The sequence below is a fragment of the Heptranchias perlo genome, chromosome 34 (genome assembly GCF_035084215.1).
Source record: "Heptranchias perlo isolate sHepPer1 chromosome 34, sHepPer1.hap1, whole genome shotgun sequence".
In the NCBI taxonomy this organism is placed as follows: domain Eukaryota; kingdom Metazoa; phylum Chordata; class Chondrichthyes; order Hexanchiformes; family Hexanchidae; genus Heptranchias; species Heptranchias perlo.
Genome location: NC_090358.1, coordinates 2,803,289 through 2,820,737, shown reverse-complemented (window position 1 = coordinate 2,820,737; position 17,449 = coordinate 2,803,289). Strand labels below are relative to the sequence as shown.

The following is a 17,449-nucleotide window of genomic DNA, read 5'->3' as shown; positions in this document are numbered from 1 at the left end:
TGTATCCTCTCCACCCTCTGTATCCTCTCCACCCTCTGTATCCTCTTGCTCTGTATCCTCTCCTCCCTCTGTATCCTCTCCCTCTGTATCCTCTCCCTCTGTATTTTCTCCATCCTCTGTATTTTTTCCACCCTCTGTATCCTCTCCACCCTCTGTATCCTCTCCACCCTCTGTATCCTTTCCACCCTCTGTATCCTCTCCACCCTCTGTATCCTCTCCACCCTCTGTATCCTCTCCATCCTCTGTATCCTCTCCCTCTGTATCCTCTCCCTCTGTATCCTCTCCCTCTGTATCCTCTCCCTCTGTATCTTCTCCATCCTCTGTATCCTCCCCCTCTGTAACCTCTGTATCCTCCCCCTCTGTATCCTCTCCACCCTCTGTATCCTCTCCCTCTATCCTCTCCATCCTCTGTATCCTCTCCCTCTGTATCCTCTCCCTCTGTATCCTCTCCCTCTGTATCTTCTCCATCCTCTGTATCCTCCCCCTCTGTATCCTCTCCATCCTCTGTATCCTCCCCCTCTGTATCCTCTCCACCCTCTGTATCCTCTCCCTCTGTATCCTCTCCCTCTGTATCTTCTCCATCCTCTATCCTCTCCCTCTGTATCCTCTGCCTCTGTATCTTCTCCATCCTCTGTATCCTCCCCCTCTGTATCCTCTCCTCCCTCTTCATCCTCTCTCTCTGTACCCTCTCCATCCTCTGTATCCTCTCCCTCTGTATCTTCTCCCTCTGTATCCTCTCCACCCTCTGTATCCTCTTGCTCTGTATCCTCTCCTCCCTCTGTATCCTCTCCCTCTGTATCCTCTCCCTCTGTATCCTCACCCTCTGTATCTTCTCCACCCTCTGGATCTTCTCCACCCTCTGTATCCTCTCCACCCTCTGTATCCTCTCCACCCTCTGTATCCACTCCACCCTCTGTATCCTCTCCACCCTCTGTATCCTCTCCCTCTGTATCCTCTCCCTCTGTATCCTCTCCCTCTGTATCCTCTCCCTCTGTATCTTCTCCATCCTCTGTATCCTCTCCCTCTGTATCCTCTCCCTCTGTATCTTCTCCATCCTCTGTATCCTCTCCCTCTGTATCCTCTCCCTCTGTATCTTCTCCATCCTCTGTATCCTCTCCCTCTGTATCCTCTGCCTCTGTATCTTCTCCATCCTCTGTATCCTCCCCCTCTGTATCCTCTCCTCCCTCTTCATCCTCTCTCTCTGTACCCTCTCCATCCTCTGTATCCTCTCCCTCTGTATCTTCTCCCTCTGTATCCTCTCCACCCTCTGTATCCTCTTGCTCTGTATCCTCTCCTCCCTCTGTATCCTCTCCCTCTGTATCCTCTCCCTCTGTATCCTCTCCCTCTGTATCCTCACCCTCTGTATCTTCTCCACCCTCTGTATCTTCTCCACCCTCTGTATCCTCTCCACCCTCTGTATCCTCTCCACCCTCTGTATCCTCTCCACCCTCTGTATCCTCTCCACCCTCTGTATCCTCTCCCTCTGTATCCTCTCCCTCTGTATCCTCTCCCTCTGTATCCTCTCCCTCTGTATCTTCTCCATCCTCTGTATCCTCTCCCTCTGTATTTTCTCCATCCTCTGTATCCTCTCCACCCTCTGTATCCTCTCCACCCTCTGTATCCTCTCCACCCTCTGTATCCTCTCCACCCTCTGTATCCTCTTCACCCTCTGTATCCTCTCCACCCTCTGTATCCTCTCCACCCTCTGTATCCTCTCCCTCTGTATCCTCTCCATCCTCTGTATCCTCCCCCTCTGTATCCTCTCCATCCTCTGTATCCTCTCCCTCTGTATCCTCTCCCTCTGTATCCTCTCCCTCTGTATCTTCTCCATCCTCTGTATCCTCCCCCTCTGTATCCTCTCCATCCTCTGTATCCTCCCCCTCTGTATCCTCTCCACCCTCTGTATCCTCTCCCTCTGTATCCTCTCCATCCTCTGTATCCTCTCCCTCTGTATCCTCTCCCTCTGTATCCTCTCCCTCTGTATCTTCTCCATCCTCTGTATCCTCTCCCTCTGTATCCTCTCCACCCTCTGTATCCTCTCCCTCTGTATCCTCTCCCTCTGTATCTTCTCCATCCTCTATCCTCTCCCTCTGTATCCTCTGCCTCTGTATCTTCTCCATCCTCTGTATCCTCCCCCTCTGTATCCTCTCCTCGCTCTTCATCCTCTCTCTCTGTACCCTCTCCATCCTCTGTATCCTCTCCCTCTGTATCTTCTCCCTCTGTATCCTCTCCACCCTCTGTATCCTCTTGCTCTGTATCCTCTCCTCCCTCTGTATCCTCTCCCTCTGTATCCTCTCCCTCTGTATCCTCTCCCTCTGTATCCTCACCCTCTGTATCTTCTCCACCCTCTGTATCCTCTCCACCCTCTGTACCCTCTCCACCCTCTGTATCCTCTCCACCCTCTGTATCCTCTCCACCCTCTGTATCCTCTCCCTCTGTATCCTCTCCCTCTGTATCCTCTCCCTCTGTATCCTCTCCCTCTGTATCCTCTCCCTCTGTATCCTCTCCCTCTGTATCCTCTCCCTCTGTATCCTCTCCCTCTGTATCTTCTCCATCCTCTGTATCCTCCCCCTCTGTATCCTCTCCATCCTCTGTATCCTCCCCCTCTGTATCCTCTCCACCCTCTGTATCCTCTCCCTCTGTATCCTCTCCATCCTCTGTATCCTCTCCCTCTGTATCCTCTCCCTCTGTATCCTCTCCCTCTGTATCTTCTCCATCCTCTGTATCCTCTCCCTCTGTATCCTCTCCCTCTGTATCTTCTCCATCCTCTGTATCCTCCCCCTCTGTATCCTCTCCATCCTCTGTATCCTCCCCCTCTGTATCCTCTCCACCCTCTGTATCCTCTCCCTCTGTATCCTCTCCCTCTGTATCTTCTCCATCCTCTATCCTCTCCCTCTGTATCCTCTGCCTCTGTATCTTCTCCATCCTCTGTATCCTCCCCCTCTGTATCCTCTCCTCCCTCTTCATCCTCTCTCTCTGTACCCTCTCCATCCTCTGTATCCTCTCCCTCTGTATCTTCTCTCTCTGTATCCTCTCCACCCTCTGTATCCTCTTGCTCTGTATCCTCTCCTCCCTCTGTATCCTCTCCCTCTGTATCCTCTCCCTCTGTATCCTCACCCTCTGTATCTTCTCCACCCTCTGTATCCTCTCCACCCTCTGTATCCTCTCCACCCTCTGTATCCTCTCCACCCTCTGTATCCTCTCCGCCCTCTGTATCCTCTCCACCCTCTGTATCCTCTCCCTCTGTATCCTCTCCCTCTGTATCCTCTCCCTCTGTATCTTCTCCATCCTCTGTATCCTCTCCCTCTGTATCCTCTCCCTCTGTATCTTCTCCATCCTCTGTATCCTCTCCCTCTGTATCCTCTGCCTCTGTATCTTCTCCATCCTCTGTATCCTCCCCCTCTGTATCCTCCTCCTCCCTCTTCATCCTCTCTCTCTGTACCCTCTCCATCCTCTGTATCCTCTCCCTCTGTATCTTCTCCCTCTGTATCCTCTCCACCCTCTGTATCCTCTTGCTCTGTATCCTCTCCTACCTCTGTATTCTCTCCCTCTGTATCCTCTCCCTCTGTATCCTCTCCCTCTGTATCCTCTCCCTCTGTATCCTCTCCCTCTGTATCTTCTCCACCCTCTGTATCTTCTCCACCCTCTGTATCTTCTCCACCCTCTGTATCCTCTCCACCCTCTGTATCCTCTCCACCCTCTGTATCCTCTCCACCCTCTGTATCCTCTCCACCCTCTGTATCCTCTCCACCCTCTGTATCCTCTCCACCCTCTGTATCCTCTCCACCCTCTGTATCCTCTCCCTCTGTATCCTCTCCCTCTGTATCTTCTCCATCCTCTGTATCCTCTCCCTCTGTATCCTCTCCCTCTGTATCCTCTCCTCCCAACTGTCCAAGTTGAGATCAGCTGACTCAGTGGGTGCTGGGTACTGTTCTGTGTGGTTTAGAATCACCCTGGGAGCAGGGAGAGATGATTTTATGTTAAATATTCGCCACACAGTCAGGGGTGACCTCGGTCCCACGGGTGAGGAATTGTGATGGGTGCTGAGTTAGGGCCTGACAGGTTATGGGAGGGAAAGAGCAGAGAATAGAAACATTATCCAAATAACTTACCAAAGATTTCAGTGCAAAATCCCTGGATTTCTTAATGTAAACATTTCTCCCGTAGGATGTCTCAGGAAACGCTGCATTTTTAGCCTTTACTCCGTACGGATTTGTGGTGCTTCAGGGAAACAAGAGGATTCATTTTATAAAATGGTGAGTGCACAGTGCCCGGGCTCTCCCTCTACAAATTAACCCTTTCCCCAATCATTCCCATCATTGTTACTCTCTGTGATTCCCGGTACATTTCCTCTGTGTCTCCCAAACATTTCCCCTGTATTTCCCTGTACATTTCCCCTGTACATTTCCCGGTACATTTCCCAGTACATTTCCTTGCATTTGCCAGTATATTTCCCGGTACATTTCCCAGTACATTTCCCAGTACATTTCCTTGTGTTTCCCGGTATATTTCCCGGTATATTTCCCAGTACATTTCCCCTGTATTTCACGGTATATTTCCCTGTACATTTCCTTGTGTTTGCTGGTAAATTTCCCGGTACATTCCCTGGTACATTTCCCCTGTGTCTCCCTCTACATGAAATACAACTCTGCTGTTGTTCTGGGGGGAAACACGCTTCTGAGTTTGCTGTTCCGAAGCAAACCGGTTACTGATTCCCTTGTTAGAGGCTGTGAATGTATTTGTGCTCCAGCCTCGAGTTTCTCTGTCTCCCATTGACCAATGAGAGTTGTGTTCCCCTTGCCTAGGCCTGTGTGTTAACAAAAGCCTTTTCTGATTTAATGAACCCACGATCGGTCGTCCACTGACACCGACTGAAAATAAAGGGGACTCTCTGTGTGGTGACGGCCAGAAAGCTTTTCTCAGTGATTGAACTATTTTAGCGAACTGACCCAGTGGTGCTTCCAGCTGTTTGGAGGCCACAGTAATATGCAAAAATATAAAGAGCCTGATGGCGGTCCTGTCTCTCTCTGAGTACTGCCTTAACAATTAGAACCACCCAGGCCTCCAGCCACTCATCGTTTCCTCACTAATGTTTGAAATGGACGAGGCAATAGACTTCACGTTGACTGTTTTTAAACGCTAAATCAAAAAATGTATCCCCGGGAAGTTGAATCTTTGTGAACCGAAACTCAGAGCAACATCACTGACATAAATTACATCGAGTTACATCAAAACTACAGCTCAGAAACAGGCCATTCGGCCCAACTGGTCTGTGCTGGCGTTTATGCTCCACACGAGCCTCCTCCCTCCCTAGTTCATCTCACTCTATCAGGATAACCTTCTATTCCTTTCTCTCTCATGTGTTTATCCAGCTTCCCCTTAAATGCATCTATGTTATTCGCCTCAACTACTCCTTGTGGTAGCGAGTTCCACATTCTCACCACTCTCTGGGTAAAGAAGTTTCTCCTGAATTCCCTATTGGATTTATAATCGACTATTTTATATTTATGACCTCTGGCTCTGGTCTCCCCCCACAAATGGAAACATTTTCTCTACGTCTACCCTATCAAACTATTTCATTATCTTAAAGACCTCAATCAGGTCAATGAAAGCCAAATCCCATAGCGGGTAGAGTCCCAAATTGTTACAGTTAACACTGACAATATTTTCTTTCTTACTTTCAGGACTGAAGTTAGCAAAATGAAGTTTGAAGGGAAAACATTTAATTTATATGCAACTCAGAAGGGGGTGAGTGCTGACACTGTTAAACGTAGATTACCAATTTTAAAACAAACGATCCTCCACATTCGTTTCTACATCCGATTTGGCATCAGTCACTGACAAAATATTTACACATTGCATCTTCCGAGATCTGCACTTTCTGTATTCAATATCTGACATAGCGTGCGGTTGTAAACAAGAACCAACCAGAATTATTTCTGGTACTTTAAAAAATTTGTTCTGGGGATGTGGGCGTCGCTGGCGAGGCCGGTATTTATTGCCCATCCCTAATTGCCCCTTGAGAAGGTGGTGGTGAGCCGCCTCCTTGAACCGCTGCAGTCCGTGTGGTGACGGTTCTCCCACAGTGCTGTTTTCCTGCAGGATTTTGACCCAGTGACGATGAAGTAACAGCCGATATCCGTCCAATTCAGGATGGACAACAACTCTGTACCTGACAGCCGAGCCCTGGTGAATTAATTCAGGGTGGGGGAGGGGTGCATGAGGAGTGAGAGGGGAACTCCCTTCTTAGGATCTTTTAATCAGTTGGTTCTTTTATCATCTCCACAACAGGAATCAAAGATTATTCTGACATATTTTGCACCAACACTTGAAGCCTGCAAACACCTGTGGAAGTGCGGAGTGGAAAATCAGGCCTTTTACAAGTGAGTGCCTTTTATTACAGAGAATGTACAACACAGAAACAGGCCATTCGGCCCGACTGGTCAATGCCAGCGTTTATGCTCCACACGAGCCTCCTCCCTCCCTTTTTCATCTCACCCTATCAGCATATACTGAATTTTCCTGTGTTGCTTACAGTTTGACACCTTCACTGTTTTGTTTTGTAATGTGCGGTGGGAGGTACAGACAGAGACACAGCTCTGGTCTGAGGTACAGAGAGAAACATAAATGGCACCTCCGACAGTGCAGCACTCCCTCAGTACTGACCCTCCGACAGTGCAGCGCTCCCTCAGTACTGACCCTCCGACAGTGCGGCGCTCCCTCAGTACTGCCCCTCCGACAGTGCGGCTCTCCCTCAGTACTGCCCCTCCGACAGTGCGGCGCTCCCTCAGTACTGACCCTCCGACAGTGCGGCGCTCCCTCAGTACTGCCCCTCCGACAGTGCGGCTCTCCCTCAGTACTGACCCTCCGACAGTGCGGCGCTCCCTCAGTACTGACCCTCCGACAGTGCGGCGCTCCCTCAGTACTGACCCTCCGACAGTGCGGCGCTCCCTCAGTACTGACCCTCCTACAGTGCGGCGCTCCCTCAGTACTGACCCTCCGACAGTGCGGCGCTCCCTCAGTACTGACCCTCTGACAGTGCGGCGCTCCCTCAGTACTGACCCTCCGACAGTGCGGCGCTCCCTCAGTACTGCCCCTCCGACAGTGCGGCTCTCCCTCAGTACTGACCCTCCGACAGTGCGGCGCTCCCTCAGTACTGACCCTCCGACAGTGCGGCGCTCCCTCAGTACTGTATTGTGGTGTCAGCCTTGATTTTGTGCTCAAGTCTCTGGAGTGGGGCTTCTGACTCGAGGCGAGAATGTCACCACTGAGTCACATCTGACACCTTGGAAATAAACAGGAAACTCAGGCAGATGAGAGATTTTTAATATCTTCCAGATGTTATAGGGAAGGAGAATACCTCTGGTCACTGTGTATTATAAATGTATTCAAAAATAATGTGTAAAATGTCCTGAATATATCTCCCCTGTTAATCGTTATATAGAATAGATAATTCTCTCACTGTATATTAACATGACTATTACGGATTTATGAAACCAGACCGTTCACAACCTCGACGTCCTATTTGACCCTGAGCTGAGCGTCCGACCCTATATCCTCTCCATCACCAAGACCGCCTTCTTCCACCTCTGTAACGTTGCCCGTCTCCGCACCTGCCTCAGCCCATCTGCTGTTGAAACTCTCATCAATGCCTTTGTTACCTCCAGATTCGAATATTCCAATGCTCTCCTGGCCGGCCTCCCATCTTCCACCCTCCATAAACTTGAGCTCATCCAAAATTCTGCTGCCCGTATCCTAACTCGCACCAGGTCCCGTTCACCCATCACCCCCTGTGCTCGCTGACCTACATTGGCTCCCGGTCTGGCAACGCCTCGATTTTAAAATCCTCATCCTTGTTTGCAAAATCCTCCATGGCCTCACCCCTCCCTATCTCTGTAACCTCCTCCAGCCCCTCAGCCCTCCGAGATCTCTGCGCTCCTCCAATTCTGGCTTCTTGCGCATCCCCGATTTTCATCGCTCCACCATTGGCGGCCGTGCCTTCAGCTGCCTCGGCCCTAAGCTCTAAAATTCCCTCCCTGAACCTCTCCCCCTCTCCGCCTCTCTCTCCTCCTTTAAGACGCTCCATAAAACCTACCTCTCCGACCAAGCTTTTGGTCACCTGTCCTAATATCTCCTTATGTGGCTCGGTGTCAAATTGTGTTTGATAATCGCTCCTGTGAAGCATCTTGGGATGTTTTTACTACGTTAAAAGCGCTGTATAAAAGCAAGTTGTTAAAGGGTCTTTTTGAGGGGTAGATCCCATTGGTGGGGGTCCCAGGGGTTCTTGAGGATGGGGAGTGAATTGTAGATTTTATGCTCTTTCTGCCCTTTACCAGGTTTGAAAAGTCCAGTCAGGTTCGAACGGTATCGAGTAGCAATCTGTTCTTCAAAGGAAGCCGATTCCGATACAGGTAAATAGTCACAGTAAGTAGAGGTTACTGAAAACTAACACTTCATTTGGGAGAAATAATGGAAGGAAACCCAGAGAGTAAAACCACAGCAACAAAACAAAAAAAATTGTTTTCAATACTTTTAGCATCAGATGGTGAATGTGTTTATTGAAATGACCAGGAGTCATTCCCGTTCAGACAGTTTGGAGAGATTGCTGGTCAAGGTTTCACTTGGCCTTAAGGCGCTGGGATTATTGCCCAGCGTTGCAGGCCTCACAGCCTCAGGCTGGAAGTTAGGGATAGAAGGGCAGAGAGAAAAGGAGAATTTAAAATTGGGTGTAAGCAATTCGTTTCTACCAAAAAAAAAATGCACCTTCTAAATACTTTGCAGCAAGAGGAATCTTATCACATCACATCTTTCAAAATGACATTTAACTGGCATTAGTTACAAATGGCCATTGGAACTTGCCTGGTTAACCGTCGAGATAAACGGAGGCAATTATTAAAGTACAGTTGATTAATCTCACACAGATCTCCGTCATCTGCAAAAATATAGGTCATGCTCCATTATTCTGGGCCCTAGGATAATAACTGAATGATGAGCATCTGGAGCTGGAAATATGTCCAGCTTAACAGTTCAGTGATAGAAAGCATTAATGTTAAACCTTTATTCTGAATGTACTGACACTCTGTGTTGTTCCATTGTTGCTGCTTTCAGTGGGAGAGTGGCTAAGGAAGTGATCGAGTCGAGCGCAAAGATTAAACGCAGCCCTCCTGAAATCCACAGGTAAGAATGTTGCGGTCAAATGTTGCACTCGAGTGATTCTGAGTTAAGCTCCCTCCCATCCCCAGCCCAGCCCGCTCACTGCTTGTTGTACAGGTAAACCTGGAGAGAGAGCTGCTCTTTCATCGCCATTTCTGCACAATGTACAAACTCCCTTTCTGTTTTCTATCTTGTCTTTAATACACTCCGTGCCCTCACTCTCATATATTCGCTTTGCTCTGTGATAGCCCATCATGTAGGAACATAGGAACATAGGAACAGGAGTAGGCCATTCAGCCCCTTGAGCCTGCTCCGCCATTTGATAAGATCATGGCTGACCTGTGATCTAACTCCATATACCTGCCATTGGCCCATATCCCTTAATACCTTTGGTTGCCAAAAAGCTATCTATCTCAGATTTAACTTTAGCAATTGAGCTAGTATCAATTGCCGTTTGCGGAAGAGAGTTCCAAACTTCTACCACCCTTTGTGTGTAGAAATGTTTTCTAATCTCGCTCCTGAAAGGTCTGGCCCTAATTTTTAGACTGTGCCCCCTACTCCTAGAATCCCCAACCAACAGAAATAGTTTCTCTCTATCCACCCTATCCGTTCCCCTTAATATCTTAAAAACTTCGATCAGATCACCGGATGTACTTTCCCTGCTCTATCTTACCCCCTGTGTTACCTCCCTTCTCTGTAATGCCCCTGTGTTCTCATACCCATTGCTCGCTCCCATCTCTGAGACAACCCTGTGCCCTCTCACTCTGAGCGCTACTCTATGATGCCCTTGTACTCGCTGACCTACATTGGCTTCCAGTCCAGCAGCACCTCAAATTTAAAATTTTCATCCTGGTTTTGAAATCCATCCATGGCCTCGCCCCCCTCCCTATCTCTGTGACCTCCTCCAGCCCTACAACCCTCCGAGATCTCTGCGCTCCTCCAATTCTGGCCTCTCGCACATCCCCAATTTTCATCGCTCCACCATTGGCGGCCGTGCCTTCAGCTGCCTCGGCCCTAAACTCTGGAATTCCCTCCCTAAACCTCTCCGCCTCTCTCTCCACCTTTAAGACACTTATTAAAACCTACCTCTTTGACCCAGCATTTGGTCACCTGTCCTAATATCTCCTTATGTGGCTCGGTCTCAAGTTCTATTTGATAATCGCTCCTGTGAAGCGCCTTGGGATGTTTAACTATGTTAAAGGCGCTATATAAATGCAGATTGTTGTTGCAGAGCGATCGATTGCCTTTGGGAAAGTGGACACCATAAGACGGATCTCTTTCTAGAAACAATCTTCCACCTTCGGCTGGAAGAGCTTGTTTCCCCCCCACCCCAGCCCCTCCACCCCGCCCCTCCACTGCCCCCCCCCCAGCCCCTCCACCGCCCACCGCCCTCCACCCCGCCCCCCCCCCGCCCGCCCCACCCCCCCCCCCAGCCCCTCCACCACCCACCGCCCACCGCCCAAAATTGGTTTTCAAGGGCCGTGCGGTACAGTTACTGAGAGGCAGGTACAGGTCAGCGATGATCTAATTGAATGGCAGAACAGGCTCGAGGGGCTGAATGGCCTCCTCCTGTTCCTTTGTTTCCTATGACATGCCCTGTTTGCAGTCTGTGTGGAGCAACATGAGAACCTTCTGCTTTGCTGTGTCTAAGCTCCACTCACCGCCTCTCTCGAATGGGCTGGGCGAGCCGGAGAGATCGGCAGCTACGAAGCAGTCTTTTACCTTCCCGTGAAACAATTGGTTGGTGTTACAAGCGTTCTAAAACACCAGGCGTCTCTCTCTCTCTCTCTCTACTCAGGCTCAAAATCAGTCGCAATAAAAAAAAAACCCCTTCAACCAGGGCTTGTGTCTCCCCCACAGGTCAGGTCTGGTTCCCAGTCGCAGTTGTCCCTCCATCTCTCATGGGTCGAGATTGAGCAGTGTACCCAGGACCCGCAGGAGAGCGGTGCATATCTCCATCATGGAAGGTAAGGTGGGTCCGAGCACAGTGGGTTTGGCCAAACTAGAGCAGGTCGCAGTGACCAAACCAACCCCTGGATCAACACACTGGGTCAGAGCGCGGTTCGACCCCCGGTACGGGAAAATGCCCTGGAAACTGCGTCGGTTTTGCCCGAGGTGAAATTACCCCCAAGTTCCCGCTCAAACTCATTTGCATAAACACGCACTTAAAATCTCCCACGAGTCAGCACAATCGAGCAGTGTTATTGATCGTAATCGATTATTGACTGGAAAAGGGTCAAAGGGGCCTCAAGACGACTGAATGAAACTAAATTAAACTGAAAACTTGTTCAAGTAATTTCTGCAGCTGAAGAAACCGACCAATCACTGGTTTGCTATGACCGCTGGTCCTGCGTCGTTTGCACCGTGGGACAGATCAGTTGACTGAATTTCAACTCATTTGAACCGAATTTAAAGTAATTGCAGGAGAACCAGACCTGAGTGAGGCTTCAGTTGAGTGCTGCTCACTGCAGGTACAGGTGATTAACGCTGGGTTCCTGTGACCATGGGTACCTGTGTGCCCGAGACCCTGTGTGATGGACTCCCCCCAAACGGGCGCAATCGACAGAAACTCGCCATTCTGACCTGGGGTGGGGGGGCGGCGTGGCCAATTTTGGGGGGGCCTCCATCGGGCGAATTGACTTTTGAACCAATGTAAAAGATGGCGGAAAGCACGAGCGGGAGTGGTTTTGGGCGCAACTCAGCTACGTTTAAAATTCCCCCGATCTTTTCAGCCGATTCCGCATTGCGCTGATATCCAGGCGTAAACAAGTGGAAACTCGAACCCCGCCCCCCCGATCTTTAGGTCCAGCCTGTGATCCATCAGCTTAATGTGGAGAGTGGTGGAATTATTACCAGGTCAGGACTGCAGGTCACTCCCACAGTTTGACAGTAAGTTCGCTCGGTGAACACTCGAAACCAACGATGGGCCCCAGAGACACTAAAAGAGTCGACATTATTCACACTTTGTATAAATGATTCACTTTAAACTGTAAATACAACATTAAGCCCAGAGACTAAATGGAGGTTTGTGTAAAATCTTCTGAAAAAATAAAACCTTTTATTGCTGCTTACATTGTGCTGGTGTTTTAAAGAAGTGAGTCTCAACAATTGGACATCATTTAAAGAGAGACTCACCAACTGGGAGCTATTTTAAAAATAAACATTACAGAGAGGTTGGGATTTTAAACACTTTTTTTGTTTAAAAAGTGAGTCTGACAATGAGAATTATGTCCAATTGATTTTTTTCTTCCTGATTTTTTTTTTGTAAAGGACCCCCGACTGTGAGACCCTCCCTTTTCTTTCTTTAAATGATGTTTGAAATCCCTCCATTTTCCCCCATTCATCCCATGCAGTGCCGACATTCTCCAGCTCAGGGACTGCCGGTCAGGTGACCTCACCCCACCTCTCCCCCACGGTCATTTACCAAGAGCTTGGTGACTATGAGTGACGGTGACAGTGACTATGAGTGACGGTGACAGTGACTATGAGTGACGGTGACAGTGACAGACTGTGACAGTGACTATGAGTGACGGTGACAGTGACTATGAGTGACGGTGACAGTGACAGACTGTGACAGTGACTATGAGTGACGGTGACAGTGACTATGAGTGACGGTGACAGTGACTATGAGTGACGGTGACAGTGACTATGAGTGACGGTGACAGTGACTATGAGTGACGGTGACTGTGACAGTGATGGTGACTGACGGTGACGGTAACTGACAATGACTGTGACTAACAGTGACTATGACTGATGGTGACTATGATTGACGGTGACTATGATTGACGGTGACTGATGGTGACTGAATGACGGTGACTGACGGTGATGGTGACTGTTGACTAACGGTGACTGTGACTGACTGTGACTGTGACTGACGGTGACTGTGACTGACGGTGACTGTGACTGACTGACTGTGAGTGACGGTGACAGTGACTGTGAGTGACGGTGACAGTGACTGTGAGTGACGGTGACAGTGACAGTGACTGTGAGTGACGGTGACGGTGACAGTGACTGTGAGTGACGGTGACAGTGACTGTGAGTGACGGTGACAGTGACTGTGAGTGACGGTGACAGTGACTGTGAGTGACGGTGACAGTGACTGTGAGTGACGGTGACAGTGACTGTGAGTGACGGTGACAGTGACTGTGAGTGACGGTGACAGTGACTGTGACTGTGAGTGACGGTGACTGTGACTGTGAGTGACGGTGACTGTGACAGTGATGGTGACTGACGGTGACGGTAACTGACAATGACTGTGACTAACAGTGACTATGACTGATGGTGACTATGATTGACGGTGACTATGATTGACGGTGACTGATGGTGACTGAATGACGGTGACTGACGGTGATGGTGACTGTTGACTAACGGTGACGGTGACTGTGACTGACGGTGACTGTGACTGACGGTGACGGTGACTGACGGTGACGGTGACTGACGGTGACGGTGACTGTTGACTAACGGTGACGGTGACTGTGCCTGATGGTAACGGTGAGTGACGGTGACGGTGAGTGATGGTGACGGTGACTGATGGTGACTGTGACTGACGGTGACGGTGACTGTGCCTAATGGTAACGGTGAGTGAAGGTGACGGTGAGTGATGGTGACGGTGACTGTGAGTGACGGTGACTGACGGTGACTGTGCCTGATGGTAACGGTGAGTGACGGTGACTGATGGTGACTGTGACGGTGAGTGACGGTGAGTGACGGCTCCCTTTGATGCACCCCATGGATTTCCCTTCTCACTAAGTGGAGCAGAATAAAAAAGAAAAAAAAAGAAAGAACTTGTATTTCTACAGCGTCTTTTACATCCTCAGGACGTCCCAAAGCATTTTACAGCCAATGAAGTACTTTTGAAGTGTAGTCACTGTTGTAATGTAGGAAATGTGGCAGACAATTTGTGCACAGCAAGATCCCAGAAACAGCAATGTGATAATGACCAGATAATCTGTTTTAGAGATGTCGGTTGAGGGATAAATATTGGCCCAGGACACCAGGGAGAACTCCCCTGCTCTTCTTCAAAATAGTGCCATGGGATCTTTTACATCCACCTGAGAGGGCAGACAGGGCCTCGGTTTAACATCTCATCCAAAAGATGGCACCTCCGACAGTGCAGCGCTCCCTCAGTACTGGCACCGGGGAGTGTGGGCCTGGATTGTGGGCTCAAGACTCTGGAGTGGGACTTGAACCCACGACCTTCTGACTCAGAGGCGAGAGCACGACCCACTGCGTCACAGCTGATATCTGTTGCCCCCCCCAATCCGTGTCACTGCATGGCCACGCTGCCCAGTGAGTGCCGCCTGCTCCCTTAAATATACAGCAGTGTTGGCTCAAAAACCTCCTTTACAAGCTCATGTCCCCAAATGGTCGCCATGGATGGATCTGTCCAGGTTCCCCAGGGGATCCCAACAAGCCCACACAGCTGCGGAAAGGGCATTACTGAGACTGAGCTCGGGCATGTTGTGCTGCACACGTCAGTGTCACTCGGCGCAATCTATTTAAAACATGTTCACAGACTATTTAACAGCAGGTACTTCAGCTTAATACAAATAAAACGCTCCTTAACATTAAGAGCGCAGACAAACACAGGCGAGATCTGCAGCCCAGGCACTTCAATTAACAACTTCCATTTAAGCTAACACGGTGAAACTCCAGCTCTGGTTTGTCAAAGAAACTTTCTGAATGTGGGAAAAAGCAACATTCGCACCAGCGTCATTGAAACAGATGATCTGGTCATTATCTCACTGATGTTTGTGGCATCTTGCTCAGCGCAAGTTGGCTGCTGCGTTTCCCTACATTACAATAGTGACTGCACTGGTGGGTCGCACTCTTGTGTCTGAGTCAGAAGGCTGTGAGTTCAAGTCCCACTCTAGAGACTTAAGCACATAAACTAAGCTGATGCTCGCTGTACAGTACTGAGGGAGCGCTGCTCTGTCAGAGGTGCCGTCTTTTGGGTGAGATGTTAAACTGTGGCCCCCTCTGCCCTCTCAGGTGGATGTAAAAGATCCCATGGCCGTTGTTTTGAAGATGAGCAGGGGAGTTCTCCCTGGTGCCCTGGGCCAATATTTATCCTTCAACCAACATCACTAAAACAGATTATCTGGTTATTTATCACATTGCTGTTTGTGGGATCTTGCTGTGCGCAAATTGGTTGCCCTGTTTCCTACATTACAACAGTGACTACACTTCAAAAGTACTTCATTGGTTGTAAAGCGCTTCGGGACATCCTGAGGTTGTGAAAGACGCTGTAGAAATGTAAATTCTCTCTCTCTTTATAATTAAGACAGTCCACCTTGTCTCTCCTTGATTTCTTGTTACTCCTGTCATTCTCCCATGTGCTTTCATCATAAGCTTCAAATTCTCCGACGCACTCTTCCTCCTCCCCGCACCATCACTGAGTTGAAATCTGATTCTTTCCCAGGAGTTCAAATCTGGGAGACTCCTCCGCTCCCCTCAGTCTCCTCTTCCTTTTCCAATCTGCAGGTATTTTGACATTCCAGCTCGGAGACATCTGACGAAGAGTGTTCGAACCTGTTTACGGTTTCTCTGGAGATACTGAACACAGGCGACCTTATGGGTACGGTAGCATGGTGGTTATGTTACTGGACTAGTAATCCAGAGGCCTGGACTAATAATCCAGAGTCATGAGTTCAAATCCCACCACGGTAGCTGGGGAATTTAAATTAAATTAATTAAATAAAATCTGGAATTAATGGTCGCCATGAAACTATCGGATTGTCTTAAAAACCCATCTGGTTCACTAATGCCCTTTAGGGAAGGAAACCTGCCGTCCTTACCCGGTCTGGCATATATGTGACTCCAGACCCACAGCAATGTGGTTGATTCTTAATTGCCCTCTGAAATGGCCAGTTGTAAAATCTCGCTAAAAAAAGTCATAATAAGAATAAAACCAGACAGACCACTGGACACGACAAAGGCAAACCAAGCCCAGTCGACCCTGCAAAGTCCTCCTCACTAACATCTGGGGACTTGTGCCAAAATTGGGAGAGCTGTCCCACAGACTAGTCAAGCAACAGCCTGACATAGCCATACTCACAGAATCATACCTTTCAGCCAACATCCCAGACTCTTCCATCACCATCCCTGGGTATGTCCTGTCCCACCGGCAAGACTGACTGACCAGAGATGGCGACACAGTGATATACAGTCAGGAGGGAGTGGCCCTGGGAGTCCTCAACATTGACTCTGGACCCCATGAAATCTCATGGCATCAGGTCAAACGTGGACAAGGAAACCTCCTGCTGATTACCACCTACCGTCCTCCCTCAGCTGATGGAGGAGGACTGATTCATGTTGAGCACCACTTGGAGGAAGCACTGAGGGTAGCAAGGAGCACAGAATGTACTCTGGGTGGGGGACTTCAATGTCCATCACCAAGAGTGGCTTGGTAGCACCACAACTGACCGAGTCCTGAAGGACATAGCTGCTAGACTGGGCCTGCGGCAGGTGGTGAGCAAACCAACACGAGGGAAAAACTTACTTGACCTTGTCCTCACCAATCTACCTGCCGCAAATGCATCTGCCCATGACAGTATTGATAGGAGTGACCACCACACAGTCCTCGTGGAGACGAAGTCCCGTCTTCGCACTGAGGACACCATCCAACGTGTTGTGTGGCACTACCACCGTGCTAAATGGGATAAATTTAGAACAGATCTAGCAGCTCTAAAGTGGGCATCCATGAGGCGCTGTGGGCCATCAGCAGCAGCAGAATTGTATTCCAGCACAATCTGTAACCTCATAGCCTGGCATATTCCTCACTTTACCATTACCAACAAGCCAGGAGATCAACCCTGGTTCAATGAGGAGTGTAGAAGAGCATGCCAGGAGCAGCACCAGGCGTACCTAACAATGTGCTGCCAACCTGGTGAAGCTACAACTCAGGACTACATGCATGCTAAACAGCGGAAGCAACATGCTATAGACAGAGCTAAGCGATTCCACAACCAACGGATCAGATCAAAGCTCTGCAGTCCTGCCACATCCAGTCGTGAATGGTGGTAGACAATTAAACAACTAACGGGAGAAGGAGGTTCTGCAAACATCCCCATCCTCAATGATGGCGGAGTCCAGCACGTGAGTGCAAAAGACAAGGCTGAAGCGTTTGCAACCATCTTCAGCCAGAAGTGCCGAGTGGATGATCCATCTCGGCCTCCTCCCGATATCCCCACCATCACGGAAGCCAGTCTTCAGCCAATTCGATTCACTCCACGTGATATCAAGAAACGGCTGAGTGCACTGGATACAGCAAAGGCTATGGGCCCCGACAACATCC

At 49.4% G+C, this 17,449-nt stretch overlaps 1 protein-coding gene across 5 annotated transcripts in view; it reads left to right on the top strand.

Moving 5' to 3' along the window:
- LOC137301706 (novel FERM domain containing protein) overlaps window positions 1-17,449 on the top strand; it is a 187,086-nt gene that overhangs the window by 149,445 nt on the left and 20,192 nt on the right. For all 5 annotated transcript variants that reach the window (XM_067971285.1, XM_067971284.1, XM_067971286.1 and 2 more), the window contains 6 exons: window positions 4,168-4,256; window positions 5,685-5,748; window positions 6,292-6,383; window positions 8,337-8,411; window positions 9,109-9,177; window positions 11,014-11,120. In XM_067971285.1, the coding sequence (XP_067827386.1) occupies window positions 4,168-4,256; window positions 5,685-5,748; window positions 6,292-6,383; window positions 8,337-8,411; window positions 9,109-9,177; window positions 11,014-11,120 (496 nt within the window). The remainder of the gene's footprint in view (window positions 1-4,167; window positions 4,257-5,684; window positions 5,749-6,291; window positions 6,384-8,336; window positions 8,412-9,108; window positions 9,178-11,013; window positions 11,121-17,449) is intronic.